Source organism: Lolium perenne, chromosome 2 (assembly GCF_019359855.2).
Source record: "Lolium perenne isolate Kyuss_39 chromosome 2, Kyuss_2.0, whole genome shotgun sequence".
Taxonomy (NCBI): Eukaryota; Viridiplantae; Streptophyta; class Magnoliopsida; order Poales; family Poaceae; genus Lolium; species Lolium perenne.
In genome coordinates, this window is record NC_067245.2 from 186655671 (window position 1) to 186670558 (window position 14888).

Consider the following 14888-nt stretch of genomic DNA (forward strand, 5'->3'; position numbering starts at 1 on the left):
GCCTACAATTTGTGTACTTCCGTTTGTGTCGGACCTTTAGCATAAGGTTAGTGGTAGCATGGTGGAGTCATTTTTGTGAGGCCTCTTGTTTTTTTCGGGTTGACGTTGTTTGACTTTAGTGCCTTGCTTTGACTGGCTTTTAATAATATATGGCTATGTGCATCAATCGATGCAGAGGAGAAGGTTATCCTCTTTTCCGGGAAATATATACTCCCTCCGTCTCATGAAATGCCCGAGATTTATCAAAAAAATAGATGTATCTAGACACTATCTAGTACGTAGATACATTCAAATTTTATCAAATCTGAGACAAGTTTCATGAGACGGAGGGAGTATGTCCAATCTAGTTAGCTTAAATATTTTTGAGTTACAAATACAAATATGTGGCCGGGGCTATCCTCTTTTTTTCCGGAAAATGTTTAGTTTTGGTCAAACTTTACAACATTAGCAATCGAGATATTTAGTGTAGTTAGATTGAATACTTCAATATCATATGTATGTATTCCATAATATGATAAAGTTATTGGACTTTACTATATACTATTATAAGTTTATAACAGATAGTAGTAGCTAGTGGTCAAGAGACAACATTTGTGAACTAGGTAGAGGAAGTATCTCACATCACGCATGGTATTAATCCAAGCTACTCAAGTACTACTCATGTAGTGCATGTACATATAAACGCAAACAACAAAAACACAGCCATCTACTTACATCTTAACTTGGCATGCACTACTACTGCTTGCTAGGCTATAGGTAGCTATAGGCTATAGCGAGCTATGTACTACTGGTACCAACAACCTGCAGTGCAGCGCTCGATGGATCCCATGGCATAACACCACCGCAACCCGCGAACAGCTAGCTAGCAGATCCATGGCTGCCAACTACTACTGGGGTATGTGGGGCGCCGGCGCCACAGCTACGACGTTCCCGGCGCCGGCGGCCACGGCTGAACCGTCTTGGGAGGAGCAGGCGTTCGCGCGGGACGCGGCGGGACACCTTGGTGCCGGCTGCGTGTGGCCGCCGCGCTCCTACACGTGCACCTTCTGCCGTCGAGAGTTCCGGTCCGCACAGGCGCTCGGTGGCCACATGAACGTGCACCGCCGTGACCGTGCTCGTCTCCGGCAGTGCGCCTCCCCGCCGGATCATCGAGAACAGCCCCTTCCGACAAGCTCATCTCATGATCATCATGAGACCCTTCAGCCAGAGCGGCAGTATAGGGCGGCAGTGAGCCCTATATCTCCACAGGATCAGCAGGCCACTGTGATAGGCGCCTCTACAACCTCTCCTTCCTACATATCAACCATCATCATGGAGAGCAGGAACACGGTGTTCATCTCCATGCCTGATGATGCCATGGTGAGGGAAGCCTGGGAAGGAGGTGATGAGGAGAGGAGGAAGCGAAGGCGTGTCGATGATCAGCCTCCGGCTGTGGCGCTTCCATTCTTCGTGAGGCTATCGCCGGCGTCATCTGGAAGAGAGGGGATGCAAGGAGCTGATGATGGTGATGCAAAGGTATCCAAAGTAGTCCCAAGCCCTAGCACTCTCCATCTTGCAGTAGGCCAGCAAGAAGTGGATCTGGAGCTTAGGCTTGGGACTAGCTAGCTTGCTAGTACTCTCAAAGTTGCATGATTTAAGCTTCTAATTTTGCTATTCCAACATGATCATGTGTGCCTATGCGTTGGAGTTCATGCTCCTATTCTTCTGTCCCCCCAATCCATTCTTATTTCGTTTGTGGTTAATTCTTTGTGATTGCTCTGAGTCAGTAAATCGGAATCAGTGTATCTTAGCTAGGCCAAAGGCTTGTCAATTTATCTACATATGAGTGTATATACGTACGCCGATCAAACTCTGCAAAGCTCAAATCAAGACATCTTCAGTCTGTACCCCAAGTGTTGTAACCTACTTAAGTAGTGTCTCACGAAATCCCCCCCTAGCTAGACTGCACATGCAGTTTGATTTTATTACAATCTGATCAGTTAGAAGGTTTGATCTTCTTGTGAGTCCCAACTCCCATGTTTGAGATCCCTTGATCTTTTTATTAATACATGTGATCTTGTCCATTCTCAATGTCAATTTCTCGGAAAACATAGCTTCTGATGGATCCATCCCTATATAATTCTACTGATATGCATGATGCTTCACTGGTTAACAAAGAGTTCTCAGTGCTTTGTGTGCACAAAATATGAAATGGAAATTATAACTAATTAACAAAATATACATATAGGTGTACTAATCATCTGTTAATGTTTCTTCAACAAACTATTTCCAAAAACAAAAAAAAACCTTCAAACAATATAGGGCAATAAATAGCTATATGTTAGGCAGGGAAGGATATATAGCTTTATCATGATCGATTTTTAAAGTAAATTAAAATCCTAGCTAATCTATGTGAAACATATTCCATACCACTAGAACCAAATCTATAATACTTTTTTCAAGTTGGCCTCGTGATGCCTCAACTATAGTCTGTCATACATTGGTGTTTTCCTCTTCAACCATGAGCATGGTTGCTTCTTCTTTCAAGTCAAGTCACAAGCAGACAGTAGATAGGGCAAAGTGATCATCTAATCTTGTCTTGTACACACACTACTATGTGTGTAGGGTACATCATTGCAGAAAAGAGAGAGAATATGTTTCTGTTGTATTATATCATATCAAGGTTCCAATGATAAACAAAAAGGTGTCTATCTATATATATTTATTGCAAGGCAAATCAAACAATTGATTATTGTAAACTTTCTCTTCCATAACAGATAAATAGTGCTTGAATGTAGTGAATAGTAGTGTGAAGTGAGGAACTGCACATGTGCGTACAGATTAAAGCAAAAATGAGGAGTGCACATGTATGTACAAATTAAAGCAAAGACCAGGGTTGTAGATGCTGGCATGCATCTATACTGGATACTACACACCCACTCGCAATATATGCCACTGCTGACACAAATTCCAGGAGGGTAGCATGTACAGGAGCAATATGAGAAGCACATGCGTATCAGCATATATAACGTCGATGGAATAATTGCAACATGCACGTACTTCTGTAATCAGCGTACAAGTGTACAGTGAAGCAGGACAGAATACTTCTATCTGCACCTAGCTAGCACACTTGCATACTTACAGCCGACTGTGTCAACCTGCTAGATCCCCTGCCAGCAATGTAGTATCATTCCTTTCGTCTTTCTTGGTTAGATGAAACCATAATGCATGGGTAGCTAATTAACCAGTTGCTTCTAATCCATGCATAATGCTAGTATGTTACATGCACACATCTATTTTGCCCCTGGAAGAGAAACCATAAATTTTGCTTCATTAATTCAATTGCTTTTTATCAATTACCTTGCTTCTGTACTTTACCTTCTAATTTTACATGTGAGCATGCATCATGCTTGCACGGATGCGGACTTGTATATATCGCATAAGTAATTTGGTATAAGAATGCTAAACATAACATGTCTAGGATAAAAAAAGGAACACCTTACATACATAAAGTTCTTTGCAATAAGCTCCCTTGTGCAAAATTTATGCCAACTACACCACCTGATAGTGAACAAATACAAATTTACACAGGCAGCCAAAAGTTTATTCAGAAATAAAAAGGGAGCGGAAAAGAAACACTGGTTCAAAGCATTGAGAGGAGAAATGAACCCATCTCCACAAGATAAAACATGCATGCATACACAAGGAGATGTGTGATTCATCTGCTCTGCCTCTCCAGAATAGAACACACGGTGCAATACACATCAGGGAATTTCTTACCAAGAGCTAACTAGTAATCAGTAGTTGCACGTTCCTATGTTTACTGTTGTGGATCTGCACCTGTATGTACAATTCTACAGTACAACACACATAAGTTTCAATCTCCGCCTAGCTAGCACATGTACATACTGATACAGTCACCTGTACGTGTCTAGCTAGCTCCCTTGTCAGCAGACCATTATTATTTTCATGTGTACATCTGAAGTGTCCTTCCTCACTTCTGTCATTATTGGTTACTTAAAGCTCTGATGCATAGGTAGCTAACTAACCGATTGCTGCTAATCCATGCACATTGCACAATGCTACAAGCACACATTTATTTGACCTTACGAGACCAGCATTCCATTTGTTCTATTAAGTTAATTCCTAGTGTACATAATTAGGTTGCTTCTCTCCTTGCCTCAGAAATCTATGACATGTCAATTGAGTATACAAGTGTTAAACATAAAATGGCCAAGAAGCCTGAGATTTAAGGAAATGATAGACATGGTATAAATACATTCATACATACATACACTTCCATGGAATAATCTGCGTTTTGCAAAATTTACGATAACAAAATAGTAGACAGTTAATGATTACACATTAACACAGACATGCCAAAATTTATTTGGAAAAATAGTTACAAAGAAATAGAGTTATGTTCAAGTTAACTAAAAGACTTGCAGTTACAGAATAATATTAACAAAGGCAACCAAAAGTTAATTTAGAAACCGAAAAGGAGCAACCAAGAAATAAAGTTGTCTGGATTTTACTCAGACAACTCAAAGCATTGAGTAGAGTAATGCACCTACAACCCATCATTCCAAATATAAATTCATCCACAATGAAATGTATGGTTGGTTTGCTCTGCAAATCTATAACATATAATGCAATGCACATCAAAAAAATTCTTACCAATAAGATCGACTACTTAAATAGTAGTTGCACCTACCTTGGATCGTAGTATGTAGGTTAAGAGTAGGAATATTGTAATAACAGAATGTCAACTCGACTAAGTGGACAGACATATGCAAGTCTTGATGGATATATTTACCTACCAATGCAACCTTTTCAAAGAAAAAACAACCAAAACCGAAAGCGATATATGAACAACAGAAGAGAAACACCTTTCTCATTACCCTGATGTGGAGCTTCAGACCACTGACCCAGTTTGAAAACTCTTAAGTTCTGAATGTTCCAGAGCACCGACACAGGATTTTAACTAACCAGTTAAACAGCGACATAACATGGTACATAAGTGACAGGCCCCAATGTCAGCATTGTTTTGCTTCAAGAATTTTTTAGCTGGATATAACCAAATGATCAGCAAATCATGGCTAGGCCCTCCCTCTGTTATTTTGCACGCCTAGTTCTTGTAATAATGTCCTTTACTTTCTTCATCAATTCCTCTTCTCCTTGTTCCTTGAGGGGCATAATTTGCAAAGAAGAAGACAGGACCCAAACCTTTGCGTCCACCATCCCAAGGACATCTGGACCACGGTCGTAATCCTGTTAGAGAAGTAGATAAAAAAGGACAACATAAGCAGTCAGATGGATTATCGTAGAAATTGTAAGCAGGAAGTCCCAAAATGGCAATACCTTCTCTGTAACTAAGACGATAGTCTCTTTGTTATGTTGATCCCCAAGCTTCCTCGCCTTTTCTTGGATTAACTCTAGGTCCTATAGTAGGTAAACAAGGATAGTAAAGTAATAATCATGCAATGAAAGACAAAGAGGTAGCTAATACCCAATGCCGAAAGCTCCCACACAAAGAGTTTGCTAGTACTAAGAAAATATAAAATTAGAAATACGGTCTTGCAACAGCCCGCATGTATGAGCTAAAATGGAAGTAATGCATGCCATACTATCAGAAATGGTACAGATTAATATATTACAGTCCGATTGGCAAACCAGGTCTCATGTTCGCAATGGACATGTGTATGTATCATTTTGAAAGTACTTTTTTTGTTGTTGATGTGGAACATTCCTAACGACCATGTTAAGAAAAAGAAAAGAGGTGGGAGCCACTTACATGATCACGGAAGAAATGGTGATCACTGAAATCCAACCTATCAATCTTGATTGGACCAATCTACAGAAGCAGTAAGTAAAGTATTATTTTCATGATTTCCTGGTAGCAAGGTTTGCTGACTATTCAGGTATCGGTATACTCCCTTGTCATAAATAATAAGTATTATTATAGACCTAAAACACTCTGCATTGGGCTAGTATAGATCATAGAAGTTTTTATTAAAAAAATGTCTGCATTGTTTTCCCAGACTAAACAGAACTCAGTTGACAGTCATGTGGTACCTGTGGACTGTAGTTACCATATATTATTGGAAGAAAAAAATGAGTAAAAGCATCATAGATTAGTCAAGAGAAATTTTTAATTGATGTTGTGTAACTTGACCATGTATTAGCCGACCAACTTGGTCTTCAATTAGTTATATGTTAACAAAGAGTGATGTGTGGAAGGCATCAAAGGAAGAAAATATTGAGGATATCTGAAGGGTTTACATAAAAACTTGAAAATAATCTGCAAACTAAAATTTAGAGTTGGTTTAGTACACCTAAGAAACATTTATTAGGGTGGATGATGGATAAGCAGCAAAACATAATAGCAAGAACCCACTATACACACGTATATTGTCTTTGCGGAATGAATAGCATAAAAACAGGCAACATTCCATTTTTTAGCTAGGTAATGCCAAGCTAAGAGATATAGACAAATAAACGAAAGAGTAAAGGGAAAGGGTACCTCACTAACTGTATTTATGAAAGCATCTGGGCAACCAATTGCGGAAACACATAGCACAACCATGCCATCCAGCACCCTAAGAGGCAGTCTCTGTAGTGGTTTATTAATCTCAAAAATATGTGACGGGGCCAATTTGCTGAAGAACACTGGACATGTCGCGCCACTATCTTGGACTGTACATTTAATATTTTCCAGTTGTGCTTCAGAAGCCTGTGTAACAGTAAATGGTAGTTCAGAGAACGTACAACCGATGAAATTCTTCATCAGTTTGAGGTAAAAGTACCTACATCTCTCATTTCTTGCTGTGCAGAGTGCACTAAAGGGTGGTCCCCACTATTTATCAGATGAGTTCTGCTCACAATATGGGAAAGCCAGCAAGCACCTTTGATCAATTTTATTTCTAAGTTCTAACTTCTTAAAATCATATGAACGTCATACATAAATTTCTACTTGGCAGCTTAAAAGTATGTTCGCTTACTTCAACAGCGGAATTGTAGTGCCTAGTGTCTAGAATAATATCAGACGCTGACGAATTAATTCCCGGCTGGAAGCACAAAGAAGCAACACAAAGTCTTAGTCACTGAGAGTATGACATACCAGATTCGCGTGATGAATAACCAGTATATCAGCACGAGTAAGTGCGCTCAACGGTTCCCTCATGGGCCCTCGTGGAATGAAATGACCATTTCCCCAAGGTGTCAGCCCATTGACCATCACAATCTCCACATCTCGAAGCAAGCTCCGGTGCTGCCTACAAGGAAGGAGAGGCAGAACTGAGCATACATACATGAAATCGTTTGTTTCCCCAAGGAACAAACATATCAGGCAAAAATATTAGCATAAACAGGCCTCTGGATTAGATTTTTTTTAAAGCAAGATCAGATAAACCATGGTACTGATGGATTGATAATGATCCACATAAGCAGTCCTTTTTTTAAGGATCCACAAAAGAAGTCTATGAAAGAAAAAATAACCACGAATACTTGATACCTGCATTCCATCATCCATTATAGCCATTCCAATTTTGGCACTTGTACCGTTTACCACCCGGTTGGGTGCTAACGAAAGCTTCTCCCCGAGGAAGGCCTCACAAGGATTCACATAGCCATACTTTTGCAGCATCGAAGAAGCCACAGCAGCCCTATTTGCGCCAATCCCAAGCTTGGCGGTAGTATCAGCAAGGCGCCTCCGGAGCATCTTGGACTCATCGCCTCCGGCATAACCCTGCAGCACCAAAACTGAGGTCACGAGACATAGAATTGACAGCTTGAAAATAAACAATAGGTGAATTTTTTTAACCGTCAGGCCGAACCGTAATTCTTACTCACGGGGCATTCTAATTAAACATCTAATGGAATGGAGAAGAATCAGTTAATATGCGATGAAGTGCGGCAAGCAAGCAAGCAAGCAGCATTAGGAGTGTGGTTTACCCTTGTCAGGATAAGCGGAGAGATGCCAATGTTGTGAAACCTTCGGGCCAGGAAGTCGACCATGGGCGTCTTCCCGTTGCCGCCCCAGGTGAGGTTTCCGACACTGACGACCGGGACCGGGAGGGTGCGCCGTGGGCGTAGCGGAGAGGATGGGAGGAGGAGGGGGAGGCGGAGGAGGACGGAGGCGGCGGAGAGGAGAGGGAGGAGGAGTGTGCGGTGGAGGAAAGGGAGTTCTGCGACGGCAGCGTCTGGGGTGACGGCGAGGCGGGCCAGGAGCTGCCGCGCCTTCTCCGTCGCCATCTCTTGAGTCCCCGGGGTGGGCGCCGGCTCGCCGCCGTCTGCCGGCGGATGTTTCAGTAGTCAGCAAGAGTGACGGGCAACAGAACGAGGTGGGCCGAAGTTGGTGGGCTGTATTTGGTGGTTAATTGTTTCCAGGATTTTTTAGTCCCACCCCGCTAATTGAGCAACAGTTGCGGCAGGTTAAATAGTTCAAATCTCCCGATCGTATCGGCTGGGACCGGTGGCGTGATCCTGTAACCCTAGATTGAAAGGGGGCTGTGGGGGCCATAGCACGCTTTGGCGGCCCGGGACGCCCTAGCAGCATTTATCCCACAAGCGGGCGTAGCACGCTGGGTTCAGTAACAGCACTTCTGTTCGTGGACGTAGCACGCTTGGGCCGTCATTGGCTCTAGGCAGCACTTACATGAATGGGCGTAGCACGTTTGGTCTGGCAGCACTTCTGCACTTTTTTTTTGAAAACACAATATATTAAGTAAGTTCGTCTCATAAAAAATTTTTCAGTCGCTGGGGCGAAATTTTCAGAAACAGTCGCCGGGGCGAAATTTTCAGGAAACTAGGCGTTAAGCGGAACCAAATAAACATATATATATATATATATATATATATGGATAAATACTTCCTACCCCTAGGTGTAGTTATACCCATATCTAATATACTACCATATAGAAGTATGTACGATACTTTATCGGTTTGAGTATGTTCTTACACTATATATAAGATATTATAAACTAAGTTTGGTGAAAAAAATGCAAGTGAGCATGTAGTTTGCACTATACATCTGAAATACATGCATATGTATACGTAAAAAATAAGTCTACGTAAAAAATATACATATTGCCAAAAAAGTATTATATATATTACCAAAATAGTCTTATATACTTCATACTATATGTACATACTCTGCGGTATGATATATACTCTATAAACTATGAGAAACACGCGTGGGTGTAACTACACCCGGGTGTAGTATAAATATGTCCTATATATGGATAAATACTTCCTACCCCTAGGTGTAGTTATACCCATATCTAATATACTACCATATAGAAGTATGTACGATACTTTATCGGTTTGAGTATGTTCTTACACTATATATAAGATTATATATATATATATATAAACATACAAAATACTAGCATGTACTCCTCTCTTTTGAACGCTCGTTGGCTGCGACAACACGGCCCTAATTTCCAAGCTAAATCTAAATATGTGAAGTAAAAAAATTACTCCTATAGTCCTATTTGCTTTCTTGACCATGATGAGCAGGGCGACCAGCGTTATAGTGGGAAGCCATTTTTATATTCATTTAATGAGGGAGTTGATGCGAAAACTCGGAAGTCAGCCCGAGCTTGGGTGCTCCGTTTATCCTACTTCCATCGAGCCATTCGTTCCCTTGACGTACGTCATATATCATGGTGTATAATTCTGTGCACACGGGCGAGACGAATACATAGCCTGAGCATGCCAACCACCTCACTGCTATGCATCCTAGCAAATCAGGATGAAAAGGTGACAGGCAACGCGTTTGCATTGTACCAAGTTCCTGGACTGCACCCTGTCCTCTTCTTGTGTTGAAACATGTGACGCCTGTGTTCATACGATGTGTGTATATATAGGCACCCAATGTCCGAATTTTTGGCACATGTATGCTATGCACCCTATAAATTCTAAAATTCAGGGTAATTTTAAATACTGAAACAAAATTTTGAATCCTCCTGAAAACAAAAGATGATCAAATATTGTACTCGTATAAAAATATTTATGCTCTAAATAATTTCATGGTATTCTGGATAAAAAAAGTAAAATTTTGACAAATATAGCGTGGATCGTGCCTAGACTGTTCTCATTTCGAGCCAAAACATTTTTTTATCCAAGTACAATATTTAATCATCTTGCTGGCTCCAATTAGAGCATCTCCATCGGCGGCCCCCAAATAGGCGTCGGCAGCTGCACCGGCACTCGCGTATGGGGGATGCCGGCACGGCTTCCTCCATTTGGGGAAGGCTTCCCCACATCGGCGGCCACAATAGGATTTTTTGAATAAAAAACACACAAACATGGATAGAAATTCAAATTTAAGGTTTTCGAATACAAGTATAGGCTAACATCCGGCCACCAAGTCGCCGTCATTCATCATAATCCGGCACCCAAAAAATAGTTTGTGCTTCAATGCCAAATGATCACAGGAAGGGCGTCAACGGAGGCTGCACCTAGACAACATCCTCCCCGTCAGCGATCACCTGCGGCACCTCGTTAGTGGACGCCGGTGGAGACATGCATGGGAGCCGGCGCAGCCATGCTCGTCGATACAAATGTCGATGTCGGCATGTACACCGGCGCAGGCAGGTGTATCGATGGTGTCGATGCTACCATGGACGCCGCCGCAGCTTGCGTCACCATCACCTCCTTGCCGATGCGCTCGCGGTACATCTCGAGGCACACCCTCGCCAATAGATCCATGCTCGCCATGTCCGCCATCAAGATCTTCGATTCTTGAGTCATCTTGGCCAATGATAGCTGCGTCGCTTCATTCATGGCTTTCATGACGCCGGCTTGAGCTTCCATCTTGGTCGCCTCCACCTTCTCCCTCTCGAGCCCAATCTTCACATCTTGCTTCTCTAACATTGCCTTCCACATGGCGGCGCCCCTATCCTCCGCCGCCTTATTCTTGATGGAGAAGGAGGACACCATCTTCTCGATGGAGGCGTCGATGGTGGCTAATGTTGGCGCCACATTCCTCTCGGCCATGGCTTTCTTGTTGCCAGGGCCTGCATCGGTCCATCTTCTCCAACGTGGTTCTTGTCATTGAGAGTGAGGCAGACGGCGTCCCACTTCTTGCAACCCTCAATCTTTGTGAAGCAATGCATGAAGGGGAAGTCCTTGTCGCCATTTTGATGCTTGTACATGGTGAGGGCGTTGAGAATCTAGCAAATGCATGAAGAGCCTGCAATTCATGAATACAATGACATGAAGCTATCAAATGGTAGACATGAATACAGTGCCAATACATACCCAATACACCATCGTTTTGCCGCTCTCGGCACGGTTCTTCACCTTCTCATAGTAGCCATTAAACATGTTGCATGCCTTCTTGATGAGGTTCCAACGGTGAGACATGACGAACTCGTTCTGGATCATGTGGAGGGTGGCGTACTCACCAAAATTCTTCCTCGCATTGAATTGATCAAATATGCTTTTGTAGTACTTGCCGCCGGATTGATTGGCGCCGGTGATGGGGCAGAACCTTACCAGATTCCACGTGTCGACGAGGCACATGTCCTCTAGGGAGTTCCACTTCGGCCCTCAAGTGTCGACGGCCTTCTTCTTCCTCATCTTCTTGTTCTTCGTGGACATGCCGGTGTCGATGTCGATCAGCTCCTCCTCGGCTACCTCATCAGCGTCCTCGTCGATCTTCTCGCTGTCCACCTCATCTCCTTCCTCGTAGTCGTCGCCCAATTCACCGTAGTCATCCTCCTCGAAGACGGGCTCGTAGGCGTGGCCGTGGCGGATCATGCCACTCAGGATGTCAATGCCGTTCACCTAGCAAACCAATCAAAAGGCTCACATTTTGCTCCCGGAGCTCTATTATATGTGCACAAGCCATGGTTCAAGGGAAAACTTACATCTTCGTCCTCCATGGCGGCCCCGGATGCGCTGCCGAACACATGGTGGGTGCTCCTGCTGTCACCGCTGAACAGGCTGCGGGGGAGACCAGTGCGGTCAGTCACGTGGCCGGCGCTACCTCCTGATGCGCGGCGCAGATCCGGCGTGCCATTGTTAATGTCGCTATTGAGGTCGATGGTGAAGCGTATGGCGTTGCTACCCCTCGGTGCCGACGCCCGCGAGTACGTCGCGTTCGGGTCGACGGTCATGTCGATGTCGGCATACTCGGGGGAGTAGCGGGCGCACCCCTCCATCTACGAGAAATGCATCTGCGATATCGATGGAGGCTCGGCGAAGTAGGCCGTCGAGGAGGGAGAGGCGCTTCTCGAGAACGCACCGCCGCCTGCCATGCTGCGGCCAGTGAGGGGGTAGCAGCCGCTTTCGGCTTTGGATGGCATGCCACCCAAGCTCAGGCACATCTCCATCGTGGCTGCCGTCGCCACTTCCTCAACTGCTTTCGCATCGCTCGCGAGGCGACGCCGTCTACGGTCCACCGTCAAGATGGAGTAGCGCCTCTTCTCGTCGTCCCACTACTTCTGCGTCATGTGCGCTGGCTTCTCCTTCGGCGCCACCACACGCGGTTTCGCCGTAGCCTTCTTCTTCGGTGACATGGTGGCGAGGGTTTTGCGGCAAGGATTTTGCATCATGGGAGCTGGATGGATGCGGGAGATAGAGCGGCGAGCGGTAGGGGGGAGATTTTGGGGAAACTTGTAGGGATTGGGCTCGTGTGGATGATAGGCGGAGCCCACTCGTTGAATCTGACGTGGTGCTGGCGTGCCCGTTCGGCGCCCCGCACAAAGGGGTCAGCACGGGGTTGTTGACTGTTTTATTGGGCTCGAAACAGCGCCGGCGCTTTTTGGGACGCGCCGGAGTCTGTGTGCCAAAAAAAAACTATTTCATGTTGATATTTTTGCACCGTACAATATGGCATTGTCAAAATCCAGGAATTTTTTGTCGGACTGTTTTGAAACTCTAAAATGCTGGTTTGGAAAAATAATCTCCACGGAGGCAACTTTCAAAAACCTAGTTAGTAGCTATAGCTTAACACAACAGGTCCAAGATGTGCCAAACTTCGGTACATGTTGCACCTGCTCAACCACACAGCCGGATTTAATTGATTTAATTCCCATACTGCCGACCATCCATATTCATTCAATATCTTACGGGAGATGTACACAACGTGCAGTGGTATAGCAAATTTCAGCCAATTCTTCATACTAAAAAATAAAAACATTAAATGCTCATGGATTAACCTCAGCCACACATTCATCGAGTGCACCCAAGCTCGGGTGTAATTCGTCCGCACTGGGAGTTGATGGGCCTTTTCACTTAAACCCAACTAACATGGCCAGGCCACTTTGGTTGTCTTCTTCTTCCGTGCTATACTAGACCATCCTTGGTCGTGTTAGAATGCAGGAATAATAGCCACTCCTTGCCATCATACTGGAAAGTCTCTCTCTACTTTTTCTTTTCCTTTATTCGTGATCCAACAAAAATATGTATATCTACATAAACTCAAATATGAAGAACTCATGAGCATGCAGTTATATAATAATAATAATGTTAACGATCAAGTATCGTCATATGAGGATATGGTCGATACAAGTGGCAAGCTTAGAAGGTCAATCGTGGGAATTATCTCTTTGTTCTAAAATAGTTGAAGTTCTAGGTTTGCTTTAAATCGAACATATAAGTACTATACTAACGACCAACAAACAACTTTTTTCTTAAAATTTGGGGGCCTGGTTAAAATTAACATCGTGGTGACACGTGCAAACTTTGGATGTTTTATCTTCACAGGGATTTTTTTGTGTGCAACTCTGGTGTCCGTAGTATTTTCTCACAGCGTGGGAATTGGTATGCTACAGAGTCCTTTCGTGTGTGTTTTGCATGGGGCTTCACTTCGTGTCTCTGTGATGTGTGACTGGTAGTTATATATGATGGGTCCATATCATTGATTAATGTATCGCTGCTTTGACCACTGTTCTGGCCATGTAGAAAAATCTTTTCTCCACAGGACCCTAATCCACTCTTTCTTCCTTCTGCCTCCTTGTTGTTTCAAGCTTCAAGTCATCAGTGGTAACCTCTGCAACATACTCCAAAGCATTGCCCAGCTGTTTATGCAGCTTCAAGTTCTTCTTCTTTAAATCCCTCTTTGCCAAAACCAACTGGTAATTCTTAGTTGCATACTCCACATTGCCATGGATTCTTGAGTCCCTCTCATGCTCATACTTCAGCCAAAGCTTGCACAAAGCTTGCCTCAATTCAACTGGACATGGACCATCTACCCAATGAATCTTGTCACACATTGCATCATCCTAATAGAAAAAATACCACTAAGTAAAGGTGGTGTGATACCAGTAAGCACTAGCTACAAATGTTACACTAGTGCACTAGCTACAAATCAATTAACCTACCTTGCATCCACATTCCAGGAATTTTCTCCTAGTGTTCTCTCCTTCATAGCAAACATATTTGTACATGGGCATGTCATGTTTGCACTTAAAATCGGAGTCATCATAGATAGTGAAGTTTGGCTCTAGGATGGTTGCTGGGATCTAAACAAAGGCATAGGAAGCAAAAAAAGTTACAACCCAAAAACGAATTGAAGCTCCTCTGAACAAAAACGCAAATCGGACAACTGAAACCCTAACCCTAGCACTGCACTTACCGGCAGACGAGGAATGAGATCGTGGCCATCAGCGAACTCCGACAGCAGGCTATCCTCGCTGCTCTCTCCATCATCCCAGGACGGCATGGTGACGCGGCGGCGTGGAGATGCAGCGACGCGGCGGCGCGAGAGCGAGCGACCGAGAGAGGGGAAGAACTGGCCGAGTTGAGTCCGACCGGTCACGGGGCCCCAGGTATAAACCCTAACGTGCGTTAACGGATGGAGACAGCCCTCCGTCCTAGTCAGCACCTAACAGTAGGCCCTCCAGTGTTAAAACGGCATCAGACGACTTTTTGCGCAATATGCAACGACCTGTCCCGCG

General features: G+C 43.9%; 3 protein-coding genes across 3 annotated transcripts; 1 reads left to right on the top strand and 2 right to left on the bottom strand.

The window, feature by feature from the left end:
* The first annotated feature begins 705 nt into the window (after window positions 1-705).
* LOC127330306 (uncharacterized) lies at window positions 706-1882 on the top strand. The gene has a single exon (XM_051356561.2). It carries the CDS (start codon window positions 874-876, stop codon window positions 1603-1605), a length of 732 nt encoding a protein of 243 aa, XP_051212521.1. The 5' UTR covers window positions 706-873; the 3' UTR covers window positions 1606-1882.
* Window positions 1883-4847: 2965 nt separating this feature from the next.
* LOC127334137 (probable tetraacyldisaccharide 4'-kinase, mitochondrial) lies at window positions 4848-8296 on the bottom strand. Its single transcript, XM_051360557.2, has 7 exons — window positions 7933-8296; window positions 7493-7726; window positions 7100-7249; window positions 6503-6712; window positions 5774-5833; window positions 5341-5421; window positions 4848-5250 (listed from the first exon to the last, which is right to left on the bottom strand). The coding sequence occupies exons 1-7, from the start codon at window positions 8230-8232 to the stop codon at window positions 5095-5097; spliced, it is 1191 nt and encodes a 396-aa protein (XP_051216517.1). The 5' UTR covers window positions 8233-8296; the 3' UTR covers window positions 4848-5094.
* A 5620-nt stretch (window positions 8297-13916) lies between these two features.
* Window positions 13917-14653, bottom strand: LOC127328979 (uncharacterized). Its single transcript, XM_051355532.1, has 3 exons — window positions 14567-14653; window positions 14313-14453; window positions 13917-14213 (listed from the first exon to the last, which is right to left on the bottom strand). The coding sequence occupies exons 1-3, from the start codon at window positions 14651-14653 to the stop codon at window positions 13917-13919; spliced, it is 525 nt and encodes a 174-aa protein (XP_051211492.1).
* Window positions 14654-14888: the final 235 nt, after the last annotated feature.

Bases quoted from the DNA above. Each gene is read 5' to 3' on its own strand.
- LOC127330306 (XM_051356561.2), top strand. From the start codon at position 874: ATGGCTGCCAACTACTACTGGGGTATGTGGGGCGCCGGCGCCACAGCT.
- LOC127334137 (XM_051360557.2), bottom strand. From the start codon at position 8,232: ATGGCGACGGAGAAGGCGCGGCAGCTCCTGGCCCGCCTCGCCGTCACC. The intron at 7,250-7,492 runs GTATCAAGTATT...CCTTGTAGGCAG, and splicing joins TAATGGATGATGGAATGCAG to CACCGGAGCTTGCTTCGAGA. The intron at 5,422-5,773 runs GTAAGTGGCTCC...TACCTACTATAG, and splicing joins ACCATTTCTTCCGTGATCAT to GACCTAGAGTTAATCCAAGA.
- LOC127328979 (XM_051355532.1), bottom strand. From the start codon at position 14,653: ATGCCGTCCTGGGATGATGGAGAGAGCAGCGAGGATAGCCTGCTGTCG. The intron at 14,454-14,566 runs GTAAGTGCAGTG...GCCTTTGTTTAG, and splicing joins ATCTCATTCCTCGTCTGCCG to ATCCCAGCAACCATCCTAGA. The intron at 14,214-14,312 runs GTAGGTTAATTG...TTTTTCTATTAG, and splicing joins TCCTGGAATGTGGATGCAAG to GATGATGCAATGTGTGACAA.